The 27,854-nt window shown below is 32.8% G+C and overlaps 3 protein-coding genes and 1 non-coding gene across 4 annotated transcripts in view; 2 read left to right on the forward strand and 2 right to left on the reverse strand.

Annotated features, from left to right (window-relative positions):
* The window catches only part of LOC123713393 (S-adenosylmethionine decarboxylase proenzyme), a 29,257-nt gene extending 26,492 nt beyond the window's left edge, over positions 1-2,765 (reverse strand). Inside the window, exons 1-2 of the mRNA XM_045667020.1 lie at positions 2,518-2,765; positions 1,621-1,707 (exon numbers count right to left, since the gene is read on the reverse strand). Of these exons, the coding sequence (XP_045522976.1) occupies positions 1,621-1,707; positions 2,518-2,639 (209 nt within the window). The 5' untranslated portion in view covers positions 2,640-2,765. The remainder of the gene's footprint in view (positions 1-1,620; positions 1,708-2,517) is intronic.
* A 655-nt stretch (positions 2,766-3,420) lies between these two features.
* Positions 3,421-4,409, reverse strand: LOC123713216. The gene is made up of 2 exons (XM_045666781.1): positions 3,987-4,409; positions 3,421-3,767 (listed from the first exon to the last, which is right to left on the reverse strand). Exons 1-2 carry the CDS (start codon positions 4,260-4,262, stop codon positions 3,492-3,494), a joined length of 552 nt encoding a protein of 183 aa, XP_045522737.1. The 5' UTR covers positions 4,263-4,409; the 3' UTR covers positions 3,421-3,491.
* A 156-nt stretch (positions 4,410-4,565) lies between these two features.
* Positions 4,566-12,376, forward strand: LOC123713269 (activating signal cointegrator 1 complex subunit 2). Its single transcript, XM_045666868.1, has 13 exons — positions 4,566-4,727; positions 4,800-4,877; positions 5,035-5,186; positions 5,494-5,674; positions 5,885-6,082; positions 6,322-6,572; positions 6,808-6,987; positions 7,376-7,516; positions 7,977-8,290; positions 8,656-8,893; positions 9,825-9,975; positions 10,213-10,355; positions 10,515-12,376. Exons 1-13 carry the CDS (start codon positions 4,710-4,712, stop codon positions 10,669-10,671), a joined length of 2,202 nt encoding a protein of 733 aa, XP_045522824.1. The 5' UTR covers positions 4,566-4,709; the 3' UTR covers positions 10,672-12,376.
* Positions 12,377-16,377: 4,001 nt separating this feature from the next.
* On the forward strand, positions 16,378-16,484 carry LOC123713880. The gene has a single exon (XR_006754245.1). It is a non-coding gene; the product is annotated as a U6 spliceosomal RNA (small nuclear RNA).
* Positions 16,485-27,854: the final 11,370 nt, after the last annotated feature.

Below are 27,854 nucleotides of genomic sequence, written 5' to 3' on the forward strand. Positions count from 1 at the left end.
CACATTTTGATGCGCTTCATTATCAGACAAGACATTGAGAGTGATGCCCGATAACGTGATTCGTTAATTTTGAACCAGGGCTCGCAGCAAATGTATTGTCACTACATATTCATATCAAAAAATCTGATAAAAGACTATTTAATCCGATGGCCGTTAGTACATGCCAACACCTATCAGTTACATATAATGGCGTATCAACGCAGCAATTCCTAACAATATGCGACGTTTATTCACTTAAAAAAATAAATTGGTCCAATGAATTTCGATTAGGTAACCATGCTTCAACAACAACTTTTATGTCTTAAATTAAAACTATTACACAGAATCTTCAGATTAATTGTATTTTAAAATAAATACAAACAGTTATCCTCCTATAACGCGGTAGACTCACGTTATAGGAGAATTCACTTAAAACCGTGTTGTACAATACAAAAACTAGGAACACGAATATTATAAAGTTATTTTATAACACAATTGAAACAGGTACAAAATTACGCAAAACTAATTATGAATTTAACAAAGTATCATAAAACATACAACATAAATATAATTTGAAATCTGTTCGTTAAAGGGGGGAAGAATCTCGTGTTATACGGGGAATCACATGTTCATGACAGTTTAGGCAGATAGTTCTTAAAAAAAACTTAGCGGTATTATAACCCTTAGTCATGGCCTCAGATATCTGAATCTTTTTCATGATCATTTACGTATTTTAATATGCATCCTTATATGTTTCTGACACAGAATTTTGAGTACGATAGAACAAATAATTTTAGCAGTTTGGTACAGTACAGCCATACCACTCAGAAGGTTTTGAACCCATCAAGGGGTTGTATGGCCACTGGATTATTATTTATTATCATATGTATATATGTTCATAAATGGAAAATCAATTACACTAATTTATTAGGACCTTATCTATTTGCACAAATTCCGGGGATAAAGGTCGTTTACGCTCAAAATTATATCGTATTTCAGATAATTACAGACCCTGAGGTCAATTATTATCAAGCACGAGTAACTGACATGAGTAAATATTTAACTAAAATTAACTTTATCTCAAATTCCATTGATAAATTATGCTTTCATACACAACACTATCAATCAAGATTTTTTTAGAAATCATTATTTAAAACACGTCATGGATTTGACATAGGAGATCCGCGCTACACGGCCACTTAGTATTTGCGGGTTTCGTATATAGAAAGAAACATTGTTGCCCAACCAGGGTTCCAATTTTCTACCTCATCATTAAGCACGCTAAACACAAAGTTTACTCTTTTTCATATTTTTTTACGGTGCCAAGTATAAATGTAATGGCCGACGCGTTGTTATATTTTTTTACTGGAATTATTTTTGAATACATTTAAAATATCAAAATTTTTATCCATTATTCCACCCTTTATTAAAGTTTAGTGAATGTCAAAAATACAATACATTATAGATTCAACATAACCAACCTTATGGATTCAAAATAAGCTCTATGTTAATAAATCAAATTCACAGTATTACCATGACTATGATATAAACTAGTAATAAAAAAGCAAGTTATATGTAATCATGTAAAAAATCAATTATTCTTTTGTTTTTCATAGTATAAAATTATTTTCTAAAACATACCTCAATACATATGCATCAACTTGGTCACTCTGTGTAAAAGATATGATCTCACAACGGACTATTTTCAAAACATTCTCCCATTGTTGGCTGTAAATAAAATTGTAAATCAATTTTTGTGAATAATAAAGTTATGTAATTTAATTTTAAACAAAAACTGTTACATAGATTCTATGTATTATAATAATTTCATTTTATAGTTATTATACTTTAACATATTCACAAAATGCACCAGTTATTATCTTGAACTCTTTACCAGATTTTCCAAGAACAACTTATATACTGTCATACTTTTTTGATTGCCTTATTATGAAACATGTTCTGTAATTTGGGACAGGCTTGAGGAGTTTTTACTCCTCACAACCTGTTTCATAAAGACACCATTTTCATACAGTTTGGCCTCTCAATTTATATTGTTCAATATACTTACATATTGCATTTAATAAGAAAAACCCATCACAAATAAAAAATTCTCTTAAGATAAAATACTAGCAAAAAAGTACTGTAAAAATCAAGAATTTCCGCAATCACATTTACTTTTCACGAGTCAAATCGCGCGCCGAAAATTAAAATCAATGGCCATGCAAAGCTGCCCAATAGCAGGGATCTACTAGGGGCTAGAGCGCTGAAAAGCCGGCGCTCCGCTGAAACAGCTGATTCCAGAAGCTTCCATAACAAAACCAACTATTTTAACCTTGATATCTATTAGGAATTAGTTGCATTGCAACATAGACAAAACAGTGGTGTAAGACTAACGAAATAAATTAAGCGAAACTATTGTATGCTCAGACAAAAAATTATAGGTTAGTATGAGCCGGTAACCTTAATTCTTTAACATGTAGTTCATTGATTACAATTTCGCAAAACTATTATATTGCTATACCATATTTTAATAATTACCGAGTGATTTTTCTTAAATCAGCGTGCTGGACCGGTGTAAACCATATTTCAATTAACTTTTCGACACCTTCAAAAAATTGCTCATTTTTATCACTATTCGATATTATTTCCGTTTCAGCCATGGCGAATATTTTTCAGTTTATAATAATTTTATTGTCAGATTGAATTATTATATTCAAAGATATATTGAAATAAAGGTCACAACCACTTCGAATAGGCGTCGAAAATTGACTGATCGTGAATTACAATTTACAATTCGTCTTTAGTTGTTCAGGCCTGTCGCAGAGCTGGCATCTATCTTTGTCGCACTTAGTACAGTAAAGTAATATTGATGAAGGAGAAAGAATGATTAGCTTGTGAGCAAGAGGAAGGAAGTAAAATAGTTTTCTTTCTCGGTTAACCCCACCAATCGTTTTCAATGTTGTCAAAGACGCGCGTATTTTAAAATATGTTTAGGCTCAGCTATAATAGTATTATTTGGAACTCAACCTTTTTATAATAATCTACTTTAAAAGTTATATTGAATACTACTATAATGTTTGTATTATTTCTTTTAGAACACCTGAAAGAATAATCAATTCACTAATTCTTGATTATCATGTTCATATTTTTGCTACTAACTTTAGTGGACTTTTTGTAATGAAAGTAGACTTAAGAACAAGTGTGATAGAAAAATATCAAAAATATAATTCAGTGAGATAGAAAATTCTAAAGAAAGCAAACAAAATACCAAATTTATTTTACAGCATTAATATATACATAAATAATATAGATATTAGAAGATTTGTTCATAATAATAATGGTGTTAAATGTTTATAAATAGAAAAAAATAATATTGTTTTTTTATTTTTACCATCAGTAAACCCATCACTATGCTCACTGTGGTGCACTTTAAATGAAATAAAAGTTATTTTCCAAGTAAATAATTATAGAATAGTGAAAAATGTATTTTAATTTAGTATATTCTTTTATTGTCATAATACTTCAAACATTGCAACTAATTCATGTAATTTTCCAGTTTCAACACATTTTAATGGTTTTAAATTTGGTTTAATTATAGGGATAATAGGTATGACGTCTTTTGCTTTATCATTGTGACAAAAATCATCAATATTGGGTTCAAGATCCTTTTTTATTGTAGTTGTTTTTATTTTCCGGTCCTTCTTTTTTAAGTCAGCCGCATCCGCATTCAGTTCAACTAAATTATTGTAAATTCTATCATTGAAATGGAAATTCAATTTTCTTGTTACCTGCAAAAAGATTATTAGATGAATGTAACAAGTATAGTAGTGACACTTTGTTGCAATATAATTAATTTAATTTTTTCTGTAATGTCATACTTATTCAATTAATAGATGTGTACTGCCTTATCCCATTTAAAAGAAAAGTGACAATAACTGGTCTGGTTTTCAAGTACTAGTAAAAGTTATATAAGTTAAAATTTAAGCAACATTTTATTTTGGTTTTACCTTAGCACTAAGTTCAGCGTTATCAACTTGAAATTCTTCACGGAGAAGTCGCGTTGGCGCAGTCTTTTTAACTTCAGATAAATAGTTGGCTAACACGTCACTGGAGCATAACGTGGGATGAGCTAATTCCTGCGTCGTTACTATAGTATGGATAGACGATTTAGATGATCCCGCACCAGGATCTCTAATAACTTTATGCTTGCTTATATTAACTTTTTGCTCAGCATGTCGCACAAAAGTTTTCTTCACCTTTGAGTCAGCTGAAGCTTTCCTCATGGTAATTAAATTCTACTTCGTAATTGAGTGTTTACATCATAACCATTAACAATTATAAACAAATTGTAAATGCTCATTGCTCAATTTAAAAAAATTACTTAGCTGAAGCCTGTAGAATATATACAAATTACTAAGTTATTATTTACTAACTGCCATTTGATGTTAGTTGTTAGTAGTTGTTTGATGTTAACCGTCAATTGTCGTTTGAATATTTTTTTTCTTGAATGTCAAGCTTCGCTGGCTTGAAAAGCATATAGCTAACTGATAACTGACAACTTCAAAATCTAACCAAAGTGTGTCAGCTGTGTGATAGTAACAATTGAGATTTGAGAATTGAAAAATCTGAATTTATATTTATTGAATACTTAAAAATTATTTCCTATTTATTCAAACAGCAAGAGACGTTTGTAGAACATTTTTGTACCTTGTATATTTAAATTTTTAAAGATGAATACAGTGTATTATGTGAGTTTTTTACATAAAATAATATGAATCTTAGAAATGTGCCACATAATCAAGGGGTTAAACTTATTTCAGAATCCTGAGAATTTACCTATTGAGAATGTTACGATTTCAACTGCAAACGATGGTGTGGTTCAGATAATAAAAGCTTTGGTTTGTAAACATTAAATAATAGTTTTAATTGACATTTAAATATTTTGAAACATTGTGAAATTAGTTTAAATATGTAACTGATGAAAACAATAAATTAATTAAATTTAATTAATAAAAATTAATAGTAAGAATAAATGTAATGGATTTTTTTTAATAGGACCCATATTGGGTTGAGAAAAAGAATCTAATACTATATGAGAAGCCACCTACAAGCAGTGGTATGATTATAGGAGCACTGGACTCATGGAGATCAAAAATGTCACTGTATCTAGAGAACTTAAAATGGCTGCTAAGTTTAGAACACCACAGGTTAATATAGTTATGTAGTATATTGTACTAGTATTATTTGGTAAAGAACAAGTTTTATAGTTACATATGTAATTCAATCTGTAGCGACACCTACAAGTAGTAATATGTTGTACTATTTATTGTGCTACTGAGGGTATTCGAGCATTAAGCTTATAAACTATCTGATATACTACCTACCCATTTCACCTAGATGTGATAGAGATACTACCAGCCCCGTATTTTCATTGAAATATGATCATTTTGATGTATTGTTTGTGTTTTTAGTATAGTAAGACTTCTTTACTGACTAACTACATTTCACTTGCAGATTTTGGAGCACAGTTCTTTATCACCCTCAGTGTATGGATTCTCTTATTTCATTCCTGCAAGAATCCTCTCCACCATACATTCCACCACATGAAGCTAAAGAAATTCAAAACTTATATGAAGAAATCAGAAGGCTAGTTTTTGTTGCATTTAGTAGACTGATTACGAATAAGGAGAGTAAGGTGCTTTTGAACTTTATTTAATTTTAACACTCTTAGTGAATTAATTTTCTTTTGATATATATATATATATATATATATATATATATATATATATTTTTAATTTCTTTGCCCTAATTATTCTGTTCTAAAAAGTCATATTTCTTAAAAGCCTAAAATTATGTTATTAACCATGAAGTGGTGCACTTGTTTATAAAAATCTATGCATTACAGACACAATGGATGACTAAGGAACATATGGCAAGTTTAATATATGAAAATTTTATATTTACAATACCGGTATTATGGGATATATGTTTAACATATGGTGTAGACAATAGCCGACATGTCTCAAGACTGGTAGAGGCTGTGTATACACTGCAGCCTAGGTATGAAGGGGATACTGCACAGGCACTAGTTTTTGTACATGAGGTAATTTGTTTTAAATATAATTCTTATTGGACAGATCTTGTGTTTTAACTTCAGGAGAAACAAAATGCAATGAGTACACAGTGCTAATGAGTATAGTGATTTCTAATGTGCCAAAAAACTACCAATGCCATGTAGTCTCAAGTGTGGTCTCAAAATATGGAAGACAGATATTGCTCAATTATTAATATATAACTTTTTTAAACTTTTCTTCTATTTTATATACATAATATTTATTGCAGGCCTTCAAATATATAATTTTACAAGTAAATAAAGACTATGATTGTGAGGATCCACCAAATTTACCTGAAACATTTAAAGGTTTTGGAGAAATCAGGCGACCTACAAATTCCAAAGGACAAGAGAAGCTCACATTTGACACACTTCGGGATCTGGTTGTCCATATGCTTGATTCTGCCATGACCTTGAAAATATATGTAGAAGTTTATTCAAAGGGTGTCCATATATTAAAGAGTACAAATTTTATTTTAAGGTGAGGTTTTTTAACTGCCTTTTTAACTTAACTCTGAATGATTCTGAACAATTTTGCCAGGGACAGAATGCTGATTGCTTTTTAATTGAGAAGTAGAAATTTTGACCTTTGATCTTAGAACTAGTACTTATGAAATAATTCCTAGTAAATTTCAAAATTTTTTTGGTAATAAAATTAAGGCTATCTCATTTTCCACTAAGGCAATATACAAAGCCAAGTAAACCAATATTTTCAGTATAGTTCAAGTGTACGAGTATGGAATACCACATTTATATGAGAAGTTAGAGGAAGTTGGTGACCCCACACGTGTTAGTTATACAGAGGTCGAAGAGTTCATTGACCTCACCAGATCAGAACTCATTGATGTATTCAGAGAAGTGCTGGCTGTGTACAAGAATGCTATTTTCAGCGGAGAGTGAGTGTTGAACAAGAACTCTTTATTAATTTAAGTTTATGCTTTTTTAAACCAAATAAAATCAGTATTGGCCTTGTGGCTGAGCATGTGACTTTCATCCCTGAGGTCCTAGGGTTGATCTGCATCTAATACTAGTGAAGGAAAAACATAGTGAGGAAGCTGGTATGTCTCAAATCCAAATATTGATATTTCAGTTCTGGAGTTAATCTTGTCTATAAAATAAAAATGGTCAAAGAAACGGACGCACTCTGAGGCCCAGACTCATTTAGGTTTTTAGATTTACTGGATTTTTATTATTATTATTATTAAATTGATAGTTTAAGATATGTGATGTCATTTTATGGTGCTCCTATGCGATAGAGTTTAAATAGTCTATGTATTTCCACAGAGGCAATATAACAAACAATGTTGAATGCTATCTGTCTGTCATGATGGATGCGCTGTCTGAACGACTTCTAATAAAAGACTACCATTTGTGCCACCCGGTACATGAAGATATTGATATGCTGCGACAAGCTTATCCTGCTATGTATCCTTTATACTCATAAAGCTCTTATATATATAATCTATAATAAAACACAAAACGTTGTTTGCTATGGGTTCATTCAGAGACTACTAAACTTTAAAGTATGATTGATATTTCAGATTCAAGACATAGCAATAATTATGATTCTAGTATGTCAAGAGTGTCATTATCATAGTTTGTTTTGTGAGAAAATTGTCATATCGTAAATATCATAAACACTTATATGACAGCTCAATCTGTCAAATTATAACTTCGTACTAATAATTACTAATTATAATATAAATAATAATAATAAATAAGTAGTAATTATTTTGTTACAAATTAATGTTTTTGTTTCTAAAAATAAAATATAATTATGATTAATTAAAAAGATTAAGAGAAGAAGATTCTTCAGGTCTTAAAAAATGACTCGGGGAATTATATTCTTAGAATAATAACAATTATTGTTCCTATTAAACTCCAGTGATCCAGTAAAAACAGATTTTATATTACAAGCTATATACTCCAATCTAGATGAAGAAATACCGGAATGCACCCAAAGACAAAGTGAGCATAGAGAAATAAACGGCAATCTTGAAACCTTAGATATACCCTCATCTTCCAAAGACATCGACATACCAGATAATGTCAGAGAGCAATCTTTAATCAGTGAGGTTAAGGATATATTGCCGCATCTTGGAGATGGATTTGTTTTGAAATGTCTGGAATATTACGAATTTCAGGTTGATAGGGTTGTAAATAGTGTTTTGGAGGATACGTTGGCAGAACCATTAAGAAGTAAGTATGAGTAAAGTCTTTTGAATGCCCTTTTCGCCCTTAAATAGAGGTTTAGCCTAATGACTTGAGCGTTCATGTCTTAACCCTGAGGCAGTACTTTCGAATCACGGCAAAAGAATTCTCTTCTTACCGCCTACGACCCAAAGTAATGATATTTAGTGTCGCAGTATTTTTTATCTGTATGATTTAAAATACTGCTGTTATGATTTTTTTGAATTAGGAATTGTTAATCTGTGGAACGTTTTCTTTTCTGTGATTTTTAACATTGACAATACTCATGATTGTCACAGTTACCGAGCCTTAAACATAAATATATCACAGAAAACAATATATTTATTCCGAATTTATATATATATATTTTTTAGAATTGGACAAAGACCTACCAATAATCCCAGAAGACCCAGTAGACAGAAAGTTCCTAGAAACCGGAGTGGAAAGACTTAACGTGTTTGATGGTGACCAGTTTGATATAATGACCCGTGATGATGTGGACCTGAGCAAGATTCATATTGGGAAGAGGAAATCGAAATACAAAGACCTTAAGGATATGTTAAATGACAAGACTGACGTAAAGACCAGGGTTGATATATATAGCAAATATAAGTGAGTATATAACTATTTGTTCATTTGAGGGTTATTTTGACATATTAAAATGGGATTTTGACAAGATTAAAGAACAATTTATGTAATTATATAACTTTTTTAATTTATTTTTGTTTAATATTAAGGACCTGCCTTAACGCTTCTTTAAGCAAGATGGCGACGCACCACTTGACGTTAAATGCATGTAAACAAACGTCAAGTTTATTATATATGTATATAATTGTTTCCAGCGAAATTAAATGCCAAGATAGTATTAGGATTAGGCGATGATATATTATTTACAAGCATACTACGTCATCGGCTTATCTGTGATCGCTTTGTGTCACGTGACAAATCAATATTAATTGTTGTAAATTATTGAAAAGTTATTTTACTACTTTATGTTTTATTTTGTTAGACTCGTGTGCCTGACATACGTCAGCTGTTTAATCTTTGTCAGCCTCCTGTGCCTGACACATGTCGACTGTTACCTCTTTGTAGTAGATTTATAACTACAGCTTTTTAATGTTTTGAAATCAGCCGATACCGACACCGAAAGCTTTTTACGCCGGCTTTTTCTCTCTGCCTACACATAACTTCCCTCTGTCTTTAGTATTGTCTTTGGTTAACATAGCTTTTACACATTGAAAGAAAACCATTTTTTAACTGGATTAAAGCTAATTGTATTATTATAAACTTATAATTATTTTAGGGTGGTCACGCACGCTGTAAAGCACGCGAAACGTCGGAAAAAATTAAATTTAAAATTATGTAAAATAATAATACAAATAGCTTTAATCCAGTTAAAATTGTTTTCTTCCCTCTGTCTTCTTTGCCGATGAGTAGTGATGTCTGCTATTCAAATTTAATGACATGAATTAAGTGATACTTGTATCTTATGTTCCATAATGAACATATTTTTTATATTTTTATTTTATTTCATGTTTTCCAGTCTGGTGTGTGACGAAGAAGCACTTTACTCCGATGAGTATGACGACACATATGACTCAGATGGCATAGCCCCGACTAAAGATATGGCAGATGACCCCAGGAGACCATTTGTGACCCCACGTGCTTTGCTGAACACGAAAAAGGATGTTGAGGTAAGAGGTTTAATAATATCTGTAATAGTAAATATATAATCTTTGAATATATGTAATATTTTATCTTTCACAACTTTCACTTCATAAAGGAAATCAATTCTTATAAACATTTGTTATCGGTCAGTTCGTAAGTGTACCAAGACAAGTAAATATAACTAATATTATTATTATTCAACCAAATTATTGTTTATATTTTCCTAATGGCATTTGAATAATATTTTGTCCCAAATATTACAGGAATCCGACGAATCGGAGAGTGAAGACGAGAAACCAAGTCAGGAGAAGAGTGATAGAAGAGATTTCTGTGTCAATCCGGAAGAGATGAGAGCTAGAAGAGAGGCTAACAATGCTAGAGGAAGGAGAAAACCCGCGCCTGCCAGGTGATTTTCAACTTTCTTATGTGAAGTGAAACGTTCACGTGGGGTTTTGTATTTTTTTTAAAGATATATTTCAAGTTTTATAATATGCCATTCAAAAATATTATACTAGGAATTGAACCATAGACCTCCGCTAAACGGAGCCATTTTTTTTCTTTTCAGAAACATTGACGTCGCGGGCGCTCCTAAAGGCCAAGGGCAGACGAAAGATGTCCTCAACAATAGAGATCGGAAAGAAAAGCACAAATCTTCGAGAGCCAATCATAATAGGCGACAGGGAGCGCAATGGAAACGGAGTCAGGGCATGATGCCATCATAGTGTTTAACCGTAAAAAAAACCCGCAAAAAAACCGCTAGATGAAAACAAAAACTCATATCCTAACACTTTATTCTCTATATAAAGTAATAACTCCGGTTCCTATAGGAAATCGCGTTGTAGGCTTATTCTCGTAAAAGCATTTTTTATAACACGATTAAAACAAGTGCAAAGGTACGGAAACTAATTATACATTTCTCACTAGAAATATAACTTGAGAAATCTCCGCGTTATATGAAAACGTGTAGTATTGCTTTTCGTGTGTATTGCCTGACACAGGTCTATTTATAACTTACAATTGTTATTTTATGAAGTTTTTTCTTAAATAAATTCGCTTTCTCCAGTTATTCCCTAACTTAATAATATTGTACTCCATATATTACGTAGTCTTCATTGGTATTAAATAGCGGTTAAAACCCGCAGGTATTGTGATTTGTAGCGGTCTCTCCTTGTAACACTATTACGTGAAGATTTTCCTAATTATTCATTATATATTTATGTATCTAATCATGGTTCAGAATTAACCATATTCTAAACCAATACATTTTTGACACATTTAGCCCTAATTGTTTTTTAAATAGGTCCAGGCTTTTCTTTTAGTTTTTTAACATACTACAGTGTGAATTATAAAATTTTAAAGTTTTGTTTTGTTTAATCGATATATTTATTAAAAGACCGGAAATGCACTTGGGATTCTTATGAAAATGTATGTCTATGGGCGGCGGTATAACTTAACATCAGAAGAGCCTTCTGCCCTGTTAAAAAAATCTATTTTATAAATGTTAAATGCGCTCATCTTTGTGACTGGTTTAAATTATTTTGATGATGTTATCGAATAAATAGCTAATATTCCCAGCTAAAGTTGAGTAAACAGCATAGCGAAAAAAATTCTTACAAAGTAACGTTTCTTGCCAATAGAGTTCGAGGCGTCGTAACCAAATCATAATCGGCCTTATTGACAGTAGGACAGTAAACACTGTCAGAAAACAATTTGACAGAAAGAGACGATAGAATACTGTAGTTCAATTAGACCATTTTAACAGATGACATCTGACACTTGACGTAGTAATGGCGGAGGTAGTTTTTATTAGAATTACACAATTTTTTAGCTGTTTCAATTCTGATCATTTAAATAAAGCATTCTTATTAGATAATTGTGTGAATTCAACGTCATTACAATTGAGCGTCAGTGCTTACGAAGCTAAAACTGACAGGTGTCAAGTGTATTCTATCAGATTCCGTATATCATTTACCGTGTTTGTAAAGCTCAATCCAGGTCATTAAACTAAAGAGACCTTTAAGGCTTTCTACCAGACCATAAAGCACATAGTCTGTAATCTATTATTTATGACTGACACTTTCAGTGTTATTCACACTGCCAAATGAGAATTTAAAATTTTGTATTTTTTTAAATTCACTTGTCAAGGAAATATTGCATTAGACACAGAAATATATCTGCAATCTGTGCCGGGAGAATATATTTTTGTCATTGATACATTATATCCGTGTAGTGTAATAAATTATATATTTATATTTAGTGTTTAATTTTGCCAGTCATTATTTCATACCACACCCAGTTGTTACCCTGTAAATCCAAAAATCACTCTCTGTATCATGAAATACCGGGGAAAAACCCCCGTAATAGCGACCATAATAATAACATAACGCATAAGCGAAAAATTACACAAACCGAACACAAGCGACGGCCCGTTCCGTTCGGAAACGCATCGCACATGGGTTGGTTGATATCAGAGATTTTTTGTATTAAAAATATCCCCTATTGCTTTCAGTGGCGACTGGGGGCCCTTTTTATCCACGGGGCCCTGGGTTAGAGCCCAAAAAGCCTTTAAGTAGATCCGCCCCTGCTCTGTATGTTCTTAGTTGTACCCTGTGAACGTCTACGCTATGGAGAGAACTAAATTGTCATCACACGTAAGGTGCTGCAGTCACTGTTGATCCGTGACCAATAGTGACCATTGCCTAGTAGAAATATATTAAAATGTTAAATTGTACAATTGTATTTTTTTTTGGTCTGGTTTGTCTATTGCTTTTAATGTTAAAGTTATTTTCTCTTTGTCACTGTAATGTCTCCCTTTAAATGTTGTGCACACTTATTATTGATGCACATGCATGTATCGTGTTGTTATGTCATGTGTTTTCTGTAAGTGTTTGTGTTTCGTTAGTGTGCCTTTTAAAATAAATAAATAAAATAAAGTAATTGTTAAGTAGTCGAGATCGCTATTGTAATACAGAGTACTGACGCTGTAGGCTGGACATGGTCTTTCTTTGGTCCATGGTTTGTATCTTTAAATCAATTAGAATAATTATTTTCTTGAAGCTGAACCTATCTATTAGGTCCTTACATATGAAATTGGCGTTTTGTATAGGAGGAACAAAAAGTCGAATATTTTTAAATATAATATATTTAATTAATCAAAGTATGAACCATTGTTTTCTATGCACTTTTGCCATCTCATAGGTAGTTCATTGATCCCTTTACAAAAAAAAACAGTCGGACAGGAATCAATAAAATCTGTGAAGGCGATTTGGACTGCCCCATCAGAGTTAAATTTTTCCCTCGCAAGAACTTGTCCAAATTTCGAAAAAAATGGTAATCTGTTGGAGCAAGGTCCGGGGAGTACGGAGGATGTCTTAGGCATTCCAATTGAAGCTCTTCTAATTTGGTAGCCGTCTGTTGTGCAGTGTGTGATGTAGCGTTGTCGTGAAGTAGCATAGGCGTGGAGCGATTGACCAGCCTAGCTTGTTTAGCCTCTAGCTTTTCCATCATGGTTTGCAATTGCTGACAATAGACATCAGCCGTAATAGTCTGGCCAGATTTGAGAAAACTGCAATGAACAATACCGGCACTAGTCCACCAAACGCTTACAAGTAACTTTTTTGGGGTTAACTTTCGCTTGGGGCAGGATTTGGCTGGCTGGCCAGGATCCAACCATTGCGCTGAGCGCTTCCGATTATCGTAAAGAATCCATTTTTCATCACAGGTAATGATTCGGTTTAAAATACCTTCATTATTGTGCCGGTTCAGTAATGTAACGCAGCAGTCGACGCGCGTTTGCCGGTTTGCTTCGGTCAATTCGTGAGGTACCCACCTTTCAAGCTTTTTAATCTTCCCAATTTGCTTCAAGTGAATTAAAACAGTTTTATCACTAACACCGCAGCCTGCAGCTAACTTGGACGTGGTTTGCGATGGATCCGCTTCCACAATAGCCTTCAATACTTCATTATCAACCTGGGCCTCAGGCCGTCCACGGGGCTTGTTCTGCAGGTCGAAATTTCCAGAACGAAAACGTTGGAACCAAAAACGAACTGTGTTTTCTTTTGCAACATGACCGCCATACACATCATTCACCCTTCGAGTCGTTTTCGCAGCACTAGTGCCACGGCGGAACTCGTACTCGTAAATAATGCGATACTTTAAGTTTTCCATTTTGTAAAATGAGTGACCCAAACAGAAAGAAACAGAAGAAAAAAACAAATGAATGACCGTCATCGAAGCACAAATACATGAGTAAATAGCTGTACAAATTTGAATTTGGAATTCCTTACCAAAGAGGAGAACATCGTGATTAAAGTGGCCAGTACGAAATACGCCTAATATTATCTTTGACGCGAATTAAGTTCGGAGGCGGTTGTTGTATGGAATTGTTAAAATATATTTAAAATGAAACTCTTTGTTTGAAGCTTGGTTAGAACTGGCTTTAAAACATGAGGTTATAACTAAGGTAACATTAGGGGTTGCGACGCTGGATTAACAAACAAGCTGGACTCATTGAACAGTTCGTAAATCTAACTCACACTTATGTTATTGGAGATTATCGGAAACGACAATGTTAAAATACTATTTATGAGTGTGTTAAAAACTAATCTAATAGTCAAACTTCATGTAGCTGTCTCACAGAAAACCGGCTTGAAGTTTTTTTTTTATAAAATAGGGGGCAAACGCTCCTGCCCGTTTCGTTCCGCTCACCTGATGTTAAGTGAAACCGCCGCCCATGGACACTCAATGCCAGAGGGCTCGCGAGTGCGTTGCCGGCCTTTTAAGAATTTATACGCTCTTTTCTTGAAGGACCCTAAGTCGAATTGGTTCGGAAATACTTTATTGAGGAGCTGGTTACAAGTATTCAAGGTAATTTTTGCCGAGCACCACCGCTATGTGGAACCAGCTGCCCACTGATCCCTGTCGCTGTCCCTCAAGATCAGAGCGTACTTATTCCTAAAAGGCCGGCAATTTGCGAGCCTTCTGGCTGTGTGAGTGCCAATGGCTGCCCATTAAGTGACTTAACATCAGTACATTTTTACTACTTCTTAACTTACCGACTCCGAGTATAGAGAGTATTTAATATTAAACGTAGTGTAAATTAAATATAAACACAGTGTTCTCATTGTTTAATCAAAAGTAAACACGGTTCGCTTGATATGCCATCCGCAATCCATCAGATCCGCGCAATGTAAACAGAACGAAAATAGCGCATTACTCGGTATAGCCACAGAATAATACAAGTAGTCATTGCAAATAAATAAAAAATTGTAACAAAATTGATCACTAGTCCCCTACTATATTGTGATTAATTAGATTACAAAAAAACATGCTTTCATTACTCATTTTAATTGCGCTGTTAGGGCCAGTTAGCCAGTGTTTAGACGTGCAATTAACATTTGTGTAATATGTAACATATGTGCCATATGCAATTTACTTATACAAATAAGAAAAAAAAATAATTTAGACAAACTAGAACGATGGCCTTGAAATTGCACAAACATTATAATTAATAAGCTTTCAAAGAAAAATATTACAAAAGAATTACAAAATATATCAAAAGGGAAGTTAATGATAACAGAATCCCTATAATCGAGATGGATATCCGAAAAATATCAAGATCTATCCGCCCTGCATTGCGCGTTCTAGCCATTGTTTGTGAAGCGTAAAATACTAAGTTTTAGCGCTTAGTGGCGTAAAATATATCCGTTTGGCAACGTGTCAAACCTCTAAATTATTTATTATATATATTTTACAATTGGAGTAAAGGAAAACAATGATGCAAAACCAGTCTTGGAGCCTAAAATCAAAGCACATCGCACACGCACAGCCGTCCCTCCTTACTAGCGTATTTGGTTCACAGAACGATTAAATAAAAATATTTGTTTTAAACTAATTGTTAATCAAATAATAAATTAGTCAAGTTATCAATGCTTTAAAAGACCAAAACTATATCTATGTAATTTGTATATTAACAAATATATTTAATTACTGTTTGCTCTGTTCTGTAGTTTAAACGTGGTGCGGCAAGTAAAAGGTCAGCAAAATGGTTATGAATATAGCTACGTGTTACGAATCGCAATAACTCATCGTTTGTGGATGCATTCACAAACTCAAGCAGAGCGGGAACGTTTTACTTTTCTGTGTAAAGTTGACATATCGATACACAAGATGGCGTTGTACATCATATCTTAATTTGTAATATCTTCATTAATCAAACTAGGTGACCATTACTATTTTTGATATATTATAATATTAAGATAATGACATAACTATAGACACCGTATGTAACTAATTATGACTATAAATTGTTTATTTGAATCCCTAGATGGCGCTTAAATCAACGCAGTACAAAACCATCGACTCTGAAACGCGCTAACGAAGTTTTTCTGATAGTTAAGTATAAGTAAGACAATTTGTGTATAGCAAATGTACTCGCTTCGGCAGTACATAAACTAAAATTGGAACGATACAGAGAAGATTAGCATGGCCCCTGCGCAAGGATGACACGCAAAATCGTGAAGCGTTCCACATTTTTTTATAGGATTAATTTTGGACAATGAGCTCATATAATAATGAAGTATGTGTTTTTCAAAAGAATAATATGTACTTCAGAAATATTTCAAAACATAGAATTATTTTTAAGATTTCTAGAGTTTTTTAATTGTTTTGTTGATATGATATATATTATGTTTTCTTATATAATTATAAAATAATAATATACTATTGGTATTAACATTAGACTATGCATAAAGTTTTGTTAAATTTGAAAATAAAATAAAGCCTTAAGCTTACATTTAATGGTTAAGAAAAATATTAATTTAATTTTCATTTCAAAAAATTCAAACTTCTTATTTATGAATTAATAAATTTTTTCTTGCTCGTCTATATAAAATGTTTATCGGATCCGAGATATTTTAATTTTAAAATAAGTTTTAAAATTAAATCTTACTACAGTTTTTGGTTACATAAGCTTTCCTTTTAAATATTGAAAAACGTATTTATTCTTCTTCATGAGAGTAAAAATTCTTATTTTGAAATAAAAATGGCGGGAAATTATGATACATTGTTTTAAGAATTATAAACTAATACCATAATTTCCCGCCATTTTTAGGACCGTATCCTTCCCCTAACATCACAGAGTTGCCGGCGATTGTGAGTCGCAATATCGACATAAGTTACGTCTTCATAGACGCATAAAATCAGCAATGGTCCAGTGTTCGCATAATTCAACGGCGTGAATAATTATTATTCACTAGCTTACACGAGCAGTTTTGTTAAGGGTTCTGTTATATTTTGTTTAGTCATATTTTCATGCAATTAATTTTATATTTTATACTCGCTGACCTGGAAGAGTTGTTTTATTACTTTTTATATAGTGCTATTGCTGTTAAATGGTAAAAGAGTGAAAATTAAGGTTATTTGGATTTTTTAATTAATAATTCTGTTTAAATAAATTTAATTAGTTTTAATAAATTTAATTAGTAATTCTGAAAACACCTTGCGCAGAGTTAAAGATGTTACACTCACTAATTCCTTCACATACACCCACAAACACAACCAAAACAGTTTAAAAAAATTAAAATTTTAATTAAAAAAACAAATAGTTACGGAATTAAGTTACTTAATACTTTAAGTTTGTTATGGAAGAGCTAGGAACCATGACCTGGCCTAGCCTACCAAAATAACGGTACTGTCGACACGAAATGTCTATTACCATACAAAATTAGTATTGGATTTTCTTCATATTCGTAAAGGCGTCTTGACTCAGCCCCCTAGTGACCAAGTTACCATTAATTGCATCCTAGGCACAGCTTGTTCCACAGATACACATGATCTGTTGTCGAACACACCGCCACAGACCACATATTACACAGATACATTGATCAGCAAAATATTTCCCTTGAATAAAACTTGACGCAACATCAAAGCATTCGTTATTTTCGTTTTGTGAATGTCTTTACAAATAAAACTTGATCGATGTTAATAGGTATGTCTATTAATAAGGAATGTCTTGGCAATACCGCATGGAATGCAGACATTTTGCCATAAACGCAAATTCATTCCTTTATGGTTGAATAATTTGATAATGGCAGCTTTTACGCGCATAATTTTTCTCAAACGTTTTTTATAGTCTTCCATGGAATAGGTTTAATGAACGTAAACCTTATTTGTTTTAAAAAAGCTACATATACATTTTAGGATAGGATTTACTTGTACTACGGAAAAAGTTCTTTAATTGTGCTACGGTGGCTGGCATGTTTTGATGTCATAAATACTGAAGTGTGTGCAGACATCTCTCTATAATAAAAATAAATGGTAAATTCAGATTGATTAATTAAACAGTTAGATTGATTGTAAACATAGGCATGCAAAAATATTAATAATCATAATAATAAGATTTCTCCCAAGGCAATTTGCATTTAAACATCTAGTCACTATAATCAAGCATAGCTCGATATGTTGAAACACAGAGTTTCACTTTGAGCTATACCGAAAATTAGGAACAAAGTTTGGAATTTATTACGATAATACTACAGGTTGGGATTTATTTATTTAAATAAATCCAAAACATAACAATATACAGTACTTAAAATTTTCTTAAATATTAATAAACATTTCTATATTAATAATAATAATAATGTAATATTGCCTCCAATGTACAATGTATGTACATTGCAGGCAATATTGTAACACTGTTGGCGTAGTGGCTTTAGCATGCAACCTTCATCCCTGAGGTCGTATGTTCGATCCCCGGCTGTGCACCAATGGATTTTCTATGAGCGCATTTAACATTCGCTCGAACGGTGAAGGACAACATCGTGAGAAAAGTCGGCGTGATCATCTACTTGTGTATAAGGCTGACAAATGATCATAAAACAGATATAGATCTGAATCCCAGACCTAAAAAAGTGACACTGATTTATTTACTTTTTATTATGGTCGTCTGAGACACTACTCAAATAAATACTACTAGATATCCTGACTTTAAAGAAATCCGAACACGTCAGACACATTATTTTGGATTACATCACGAACTTGGTATTTTGACAGCCTGTAAAAAAGCCTCACCTGTATACCGAGGGATCCAACACGGCTGTGGGTGCCTCCATATTCCACCATGATGTATTCAAAAAATTGTTACGCTATGCCTATCAACCTAGAAGTTATAGATCACTGCCGTGTAGATTACACGGGATTTTAAGGCAGAGTGTGCCTTTATTTGTGGAGAGTATTTTGCCAACAAAAATAGATATCTTATCTGTTCTTATTATTATGATAATTAATGTGACATTTGCCTATTTTTATATGGCTGATAGTGTGGATTTTTAGAATTAATCGCTTGAGGTATCTATGACGTTAAGAAAAGTATACCTATTTGCGATATATAATAGTTAATATTATAGAAATAACAGCCACAATTATTTTAGACCGCGTTTATGTTAAATAACGTCCTTACGGCAAAGTGGCATTCAAAGTACATTTTATTGTAAGCCCACTAATGACCAGTATTAGGGCGGGGCGGAAGGATTTAATAATCGAGCGGCGAGCACGATAAAATTGCGATGTTCGATGCGTACGCGCCGCGGGCGGTAGTGATGGGAAATGTCGATAATTTGTTGCTTTTTCTTGCAATTAAAGCTAAAGGTGTGCGTAATGACTGACCGTATTAGGACTTAGTAATTAAAGTTGAGGGCAAAAAATATTCCTGGCCAGGTAATTTTTTTTATACATGTCGACACATAAGGCATTATGGTACATTACTATCAAGCCTAACTTAAGACTAATAACTAACTTAAATCTAAAAAGAATATTTAACATCAGCAAGTGTCCAATAACACTTTTCATTTTATTTGTCCCATGATTTTATACATCAACCTATGGACACTCACATTGCCAGGGCTCGCAAGTGCGTTATCGGTATTAAGAATTGGTGCTCTCTTTTCTTGAAGGACCCGAAGTCAAATTGGTTTGGATATACTTCAGTCGGCAGCTGATTCCACTTAGTGGTGGTGGCAAAACCTACCTTAAAAAACGCTCAGTTGTAGAACGACAGACGTAGAGGTGATACGTGTGGTATTTCATATTCTGTCTTGACTTCTGATGATATTAGATATACTAATTATACCTACATTTTAGTATACATAGGAGGAGACACTCTGTGCTTGTGTTCTATTTTTTACTTACCACTGATTAGCACTTAAGACTAACATGTACTAACACTTCATCGAATTGTTTTGTCCTTTTCAATCTTCTCACTAGGCTCGTGGCGTCAGAAGTTGAATAACAGGTTAATGAAGAATCTTATGTATAGTTACATATTGTTACGAAGACGGGTCGACTGCATGTTTCTAGATTTTTCCACTAGTAAGAGAACTTTTCAGCAAGCTGTAATATGATTTCTGACCGTTTCAGGAGAGGGTCAATCACATATTAGAAAATTGTAATTTTCATAATGTTACCCTAGTTTTCAGGAAGCTGAAACCTTTTTTCAGTCGGTTTCAGAACATGTGTAGTCGAGTGGTGCAGTTTTCAGGAGACCCGTTTTCAGGCGTTTTCAGGCCTAGTTATACCCCTTTGATGAAGGAATATTCTAGACCGAACTTTCTAGGTGTGAGACAAGGACGAAATTATACGAGAGAGAGAGAGAGAAGATCAGAACTTTCTCGAACCTAGACGAGCACTCTAAAACGCCGTACGACAAGGACGGAGCAACGTGCGAAAGAGACAAAGAGTGCGAACGTTCTAGAATTGTGCAATCGCTACTCATTAGCAAGCCCGCCTAGAAAGTTCTCGAATATTGTTTAGAAGTGACTGTGTTTTTATGTGTTATAAGTGCATCTCTGCGATTAAATTGTGCCATAAATTCCTCATTGATTTTTCAAGAAATAAACCCTTGAATAACTCTACGGCATTTTCTAACCGATCCCCTAGCTCGTAACAATATTTATATTGCAGGAAAATTTACACATAAACTACATTATATATAATTAACGGCTCAAATATCTCGGAGTATTTCCTCCAATTTCGATTTTGTTCCCTTTTGGAGTAGAGACTCTTGGGCCGTGGGGTGTAAGTACACAGCACATAATAATAAATAGTAAATGCCTTTTATATCAGTTACACTTAAACACATTTATATCGTCTCATTCTTTTTAGATATCTGTATGGTCCATTTGGCAAAAGCTGGCGTTTGGCGATGGCCGCTGGCCGGTGGTACCCCACCTCTTGTGCTATTCTCCACTTAGTTAACCCTCCGTCTGCCAAATCGTGTATTGCCAGAAGTTCGCTTAGTTTCTATTTATTTATTAACACTTCATTGCAAGTATATAGAAATACAGTAAAAATAATTAATTAGAGAGCAACTGGCTGCCTTATCGCTTTTGAGCGATATCTTCCAGGCAACTTCTGAGAGAAACTTCTCTCAGTGGTATTACATAATATAGTGGTAGTAGTTACATAAGATATAAATAGAAATAGGACTATAATAATCGAACAAAGCAAAGCAGTTATAACATAATATGTCAACAGTGAAAAGGACAATAATAAAAAATTACACACAGAAACTTTTTTGGACGCATGAATTACGATAATTTCAGATCAGTACGAAAGTTAGGAATGTTGACAGGTAATGCTTTGTAGTAGATATTTAAATAAAGAAGGAGCTTAGCGGATGGAGATAGGACGTGAATTCCATAGCCTCACTGCAGAGACCGTAAAGGATTCACAAAGCAAAAAAAACTAATGCTTCAAATAAAATAAAGCAGTTTGTATACTATCGATTTAACGAACAACACTATGAAAGGTATAATTTATTTCCCATTGGGTATAGTTGCGTCAATTATTATTATTGTTCCACGAACACAGATCTTCAGCAGGCAAACGCATAAAACCCTTACCAATTATTTTACCATCTACATTGACTTTCAAAGTAACATCGACAACAATTCGGTTGGGTTTTGGCCTATTAAATGTACATCTTCGTAAGAAAAAAAACAGTCGAATAGCGTAGGTATGTAAGCGCTAATGTACGCTGGATAGTATGTCTTTAATGTAACGGCAAATCGATTAAGTTGTGGAAGGAGCAGGTACGGGTGCAATGTATAAAAAACTAGCTTATATTCATTTATTTATTTATTCATTTAGGAAACAAAACAGATACATCTCTAAAAGTATAAAACAAAAAAAATTAACATAAAATTAACACATTGGATATATCGACAAAAAGCTTCACTGATAAAAGTGTACGAGTACTATAATAAGGATTACATTAAGTGTATATACATTTAATATTAGTACATGTCAGCTAAGACGAGCAGTGTTGGCCACTTCAGCGTGCGACAAAGTCGACGGCGTATTTCAGGCACACGAGGCCGTGATGATGAAACCGATACAGAAATCTGAGGCTGAAAAAAATGCCACTGATTTTCTTTTATTTTACACGACCTCCAACGAAGCGAAGGCCTCCTCTGAATTCATTTGGACCAACCCTTTCCAGATGTGTCTATGTATTTATTTATAAGTTCTTAAACAACGTGTATGCACAAAATTATGCAAGAAAGTATCACAAATTTTACACTTATACACATCAATTATATTACTAAATAAGCAATAATAAATAATATGGAAATGTATGGAGGAGGCTTTTACCATAAAAGGGGTACAATAACTTGACTACGAAACAAGAAACCTTAGTAAAAATGTTTCAAAGTTATACTAACACAACTGATACATATACTTCCACAATCCAATGATAAAGATTTATTTTAAACAATTGTTAACGGCAGTGAGAGAACATCATAACACGGGGACGGAATTCCTGGGCCGGGTCTTTTATATGGATTTAACGATATTAGAATTCTACTTGTTTCCGTGTCTTGTACTTATTCTTTTTAGGTAATTAATTCATAAGAAAAGTTAGTTAAATGTATTAGGTTCATATATAGTGGAAAAATAATCCGTCCTCTTTGCCTCTTCATGCCATTTCTATGAAGTTCAGCCCACAAAAATTTTTCGCGGCTTGCGTTGCATTTTTACCTTTTTTGTAGTAAAATTTTAAAATTTATCGAATTTCTTCATTCATTCATTCAAAATTTTCATGAAACCAAAACCAACCAAATCTAGTACCTACCGTTTTAATGGTAAATTTATTTTTTGCTTAACAAAATTGACATAGACATTGCATTTATTACTAAAAAACACACACAAAAACACATAAAATAACAATAATCAAAAAATAAAAAAGAATAATAATAGAGAGATAAAATAAATGTTTAAAAAAAAGGTTTAATTGTGTAATGCGTGTGTGCTGTGGTTGTAATTGGTCCTGGCTCTGCATTATGCTGAGGACCAGAGTTGTTCCACAGCGCTGGTCATTCTGCCAGAGACCACAAACTAGCTGCAGTTTAAAATTGATAAGCTAAAAATGACTAGTATTTTTATTTTATTTTTGTAACATTTATGGTAAGTAATTGTCATATATTTTTAAATGATAGCTTGTAACATGTACTATATGTAGCATGTATGCATGTAAAGTAAAATAAATAACCTATTTAAATTTAAACAGAGACAATATAATAAACAGAACAAAGATATATCCATTTATTAAGAAAAGCGTAACCGCGATCAATATTTATTTATGGTATTCCAAGGGACAATAAACTTTGTCAGACATAAGTACAGTTGACTTTTTATCGATATTTTACGAGCCCATTTATCGATATGGATAAGAATAAGGTCACAGCAATTATCTGTCGTGTCAGGCTATAAATTTCGTAATTAGCGTTAAATTTAATGTTATATTGCCTAAACTGTACTTTTAGCTACACGTATTTTTATAACTTTAATGATAAATATTAATAAAGGACTTACAAGGACAGTTTTCTTGTAAGTCTAATTGAAGTATTTCCGTATCGATTTGACTAAGGGTCTTACAAGAAAAGAGGGTAATTTAATTGAGTTAATTCTTAAAGGGCCTTCTATAGGGCCTAAGCTATACTTGAACTGATAGGTTGAAATAAAGCCAGTTAAAATAAATATTCTTAGGTTGCATTCCAATTATCGACTGTTCAGCATCAAACTTATTTGGACCACGGAAGGAGTGGCGGTACCGATAACAACTTGTTTATGTATCATAATTCGAAGGAATTTCGTTTAAATATTATGTAACAGTGGAAAACAATATTTTTATTCTATGAATTTCATAGAATACAATAGGCGATGTATTTGAAATTTGCAATTATTATAATTTAATTTTGTTCATGAAGTTAGAAACCTAGGGTCAAAACGGTCCACGGAAAGGTACCAAAAGAATGTTTTTATTTATATATATATATATGTTTTTAAGTAATAACACGAATGTAAGTATTGCCATGCATGGCAGTCATATGTACTAATAGTAAATAATTGAAGGAAGGAATAATATGGCTGGTTTTCATTGCTTTAGTTAATTTTGAGACAACGCACACATTTTTTAAATGTTCTGTTTATGACCCACACACACACGCCAGAGATTGTCCTGATATTAACACACTCTAAATACCAGAGTGTGCCGAACCCCGCTATCTATTTTATTTCCTCTTCCCAGGTTTCTAGTGGGCGTCCGCTTTTTCCACCCAGTGTGCTATTCCAAGTAGTCTTTTTAACCCATCTCATCAAACAATCAAACAAGCGCCGGCAATGTGACCGGCCCTTTTCTTATTACACTATTTTTTACTTTGTTACAGACATTTTTAAAACCTAAGAATAGAAAAAACACAATACAATTGGCTTTTAATCAAATATAATTTAAATACTAACAGAACTGTGACGCTAGAGTCTAGACTACTGAAAATATACTCACACACAAGAGAAGTACGAGCTCTAACAGCTAATAGTAGAACGCTATAAAACTACTTGATATTAAAAGCCAATATGTCTTGAAACATTAATTTCCCGGCGGGAGCTGGCTCAGAGATCTCTAATGACTCGTAATTACAATCCAAGTAATGGCGGCCTGCCACAAAGCGCCTCCATTTTGTTTTGCTCTTTTATTTTTCCCGCGCATACGCGCTGTGTGCCAGTTTCTTGTTGTTCAATTTGTAAAAAGAATATGAATTCGAACTTTTTACTTAATCTATGAAATTAGATAGACAAGTCAGTTACAGAAGTCATTTTAAAAAAACAGTGTGTCTGTGGAACGTATAATGGCGTTGATATTTCCACCGATATTGTATTTATACACATTACCCGCTATTTTCCTTAGAATTTATGTTTCTTACTTTTCACTTGATACGATACAATACAAAAAGTATCATTTCATATTATGGTGAATCTACAGATTATACTATATTCCCGGAATGATTCCAGTGAAAGACGTATTAACTTAATACAAAACATTAAACTAAACCATAGACAAATGTATAACATACGTTAGGTAGATACCGTGGCAGAGTCGCAGCCGACGTGATTTTGATATTTTTTGTGGCATCAATTTGATTTCAAGCGAGTTGGCTTGATTACCCCTTCCCGAGAACTAAGCTCTAGCATTTGTGATGAAAGAATTATTTCTTGATAACTATTTAAATAATTCCTTTAGAGGACGTCGTTTTCTAGAGAATCTTTCGTCATATTTTTCACTAGGTTTCTATAATTGTTTAATAAATAAAGCTTGAATAATATCAATTATGTCATCTATATACTTATTTTTTAAGATAAATATTAATGTAGGTCAGTTTAACAACAGCCCAGCTTCTATAAACGATAAAATGTATAAGGGTAAACATTCATTATTAAATAAAAATCTTTAATATTGTATTTGGAAGTAATAACACGAAAAAAAATCGAATAATATTCGAATTATTTCCCGACAAAGTTTACTCTCGCTTTAATAATACTCAATTAACATAATGTTAAAACTATTGCCCTAAAAAACATAAAAGAAATACTCAATAGATAAAATTAATACAGGATAGAAATGATTTTATAAGCTCAATTATTTAAATGATAGTGGTATATAAAATCGATCAGATAAAAATGCGCTGACGTCATTATTTCGGACATTGTGCCACAGATTTTATTACTGGATGTGAGCATACAATGGGGCAGATAACATTTCTGCTTGTACATTTCTTCCTTACCCGAATAGCAATTTCTAACTTTCGTTTCACGCAGAAAACGTTTACGAATCTATATTATATGTTTTGTATCAATAACTGTTTTTTAGTAAAAAGCTGTAAGAAATGAAAAAAGTGTCACATCCAGTATTTCTATCAAGTCCATAATAAACAAATAAAACAACGTGAACATTCATTAGCCGTCATTGAGAGCGCGTCTTTTAAATCCGACATTTTCTTTCTTTTTTTAACGGTCTTTTAATTATTTTTATCTTTGAGAGTTATACTGAGGCTATTTTTGAAATTTTCATTTTGTTTATAGATTGGCTTATCTTCGAATTGGGGACCTAAGTTTTCTATCTGCCTTTTAAAACCGACTTCAAAAAAACTACTGTATGTTTGTGTAATATTGTTTTTTAATACCGTCTAGTGTATTGAGGACGTTATCTTTTTTAAAGATTTATTGAAATACAATTATTATTAGAAGAATTAATGAATGTGGCTTAAATACTGAGATTTTTTTCTCTTCGCGAGATCTATACAATTTCAAGCTTTACAATTTCATTATAATCTATGGCCATGCAAATTTGACAGCACTATGCAGCTTTCGTAATTAAAATCTAATGCAAGATTCGTCCGTTAGTCTATTAAATGATTGCACTAAAACAATTTATTCTCCTACAAAAACAAAAAATATGTAAATGCAACAAGATATTAAGAATTAAAGCGCCGCCAATAAATGTTTTCGTCCCGATTCATTATGATTATGAATATGGCAAAAAACTAAATTTTATTTGCACATTATGTCTCTTAATAGCCATCTGTGGCAATTAAATGGATATTTTATTACATGACGGGTATCGCTTTTATCTTATTAACTCGAAGTAATTGGAACCAAAAAAGTAATTGACAATGTAAATAATGAAATTATGAAGTTACAGTACAAGAGCTGAAAGAGAATTACAACTTTACATGATTATAATTGTAATCCTATGCAGCCATTATATGCAACTTCCTCAACGCCCGACTACGGCGTAGATCAGTTCATTGCCTTCATTGCCTTCGTTGCCTTAGTGGGCTGGTGCCCAAACCCGTAATGTTTTGTTATGAATCGAACCCAGAAGCGCCGACTACTACGCTGTTTGCGTCATAAATTAAAGACAGTATTACGCATGTGACATTATGGTCAAAATAAAAGTAACTTCGTTAATTCAAACATAAGAAGGATACAGAAATGCGCTCGTTTTTTACGAACTTAATACGTAAAAAATACTATCTTCATTATGAATTTACGAAGTACATGAATCAGCGGTATTATTCTAAAGATTTTTTTATTGACTCGCGATCGTGAAAAGCAATTTGCTTTCGGTGTGCTCAACGTGTCTGTAGGATAACCATATTGTAGGGTATGCATATCTGTAATTGTTATCTCTCTATTATTATTATTTTTCTTTTTTGGTTAGTGTTATTTTATGTGTTTCTGTGTGTGTGCTTTTTTAGTAATAAATGTTATGTCTATGTGTGTGTATTTTATCAAAATTAAACGCTATTAAGTGTTATAAGATCTAGGTCTATAATTTTTAATAGTTCAAGAATTATCGTAGGTGTTATTGTGTTCTTCTATCGTATTAGTAGGACTAGTGATAATACATGCTGATATCCACTGCGGTTGACTAGAAACAAATATTCCTTTTAGTCCATCTAACTTCTGTGCTCATCGTTTCTGGTACTAATAATAGATTTAGTCAAAAAACTACTACTGTTTTCATCAACTAAGACCTGACGGACAGACTGAGAGAAACAGAGAGAACCTT

The sequence above is a fragment of the Pieris brassicae genome, chromosome 8 (assembly GCF_905147105.1).
Source record: "Pieris brassicae chromosome 8, ilPieBrab1.1, whole genome shotgun sequence".
Taxonomy (NCBI): Eukaryota; Metazoa; Arthropoda; class Insecta; order Lepidoptera; family Pieridae; genus Pieris; species Pieris brassicae.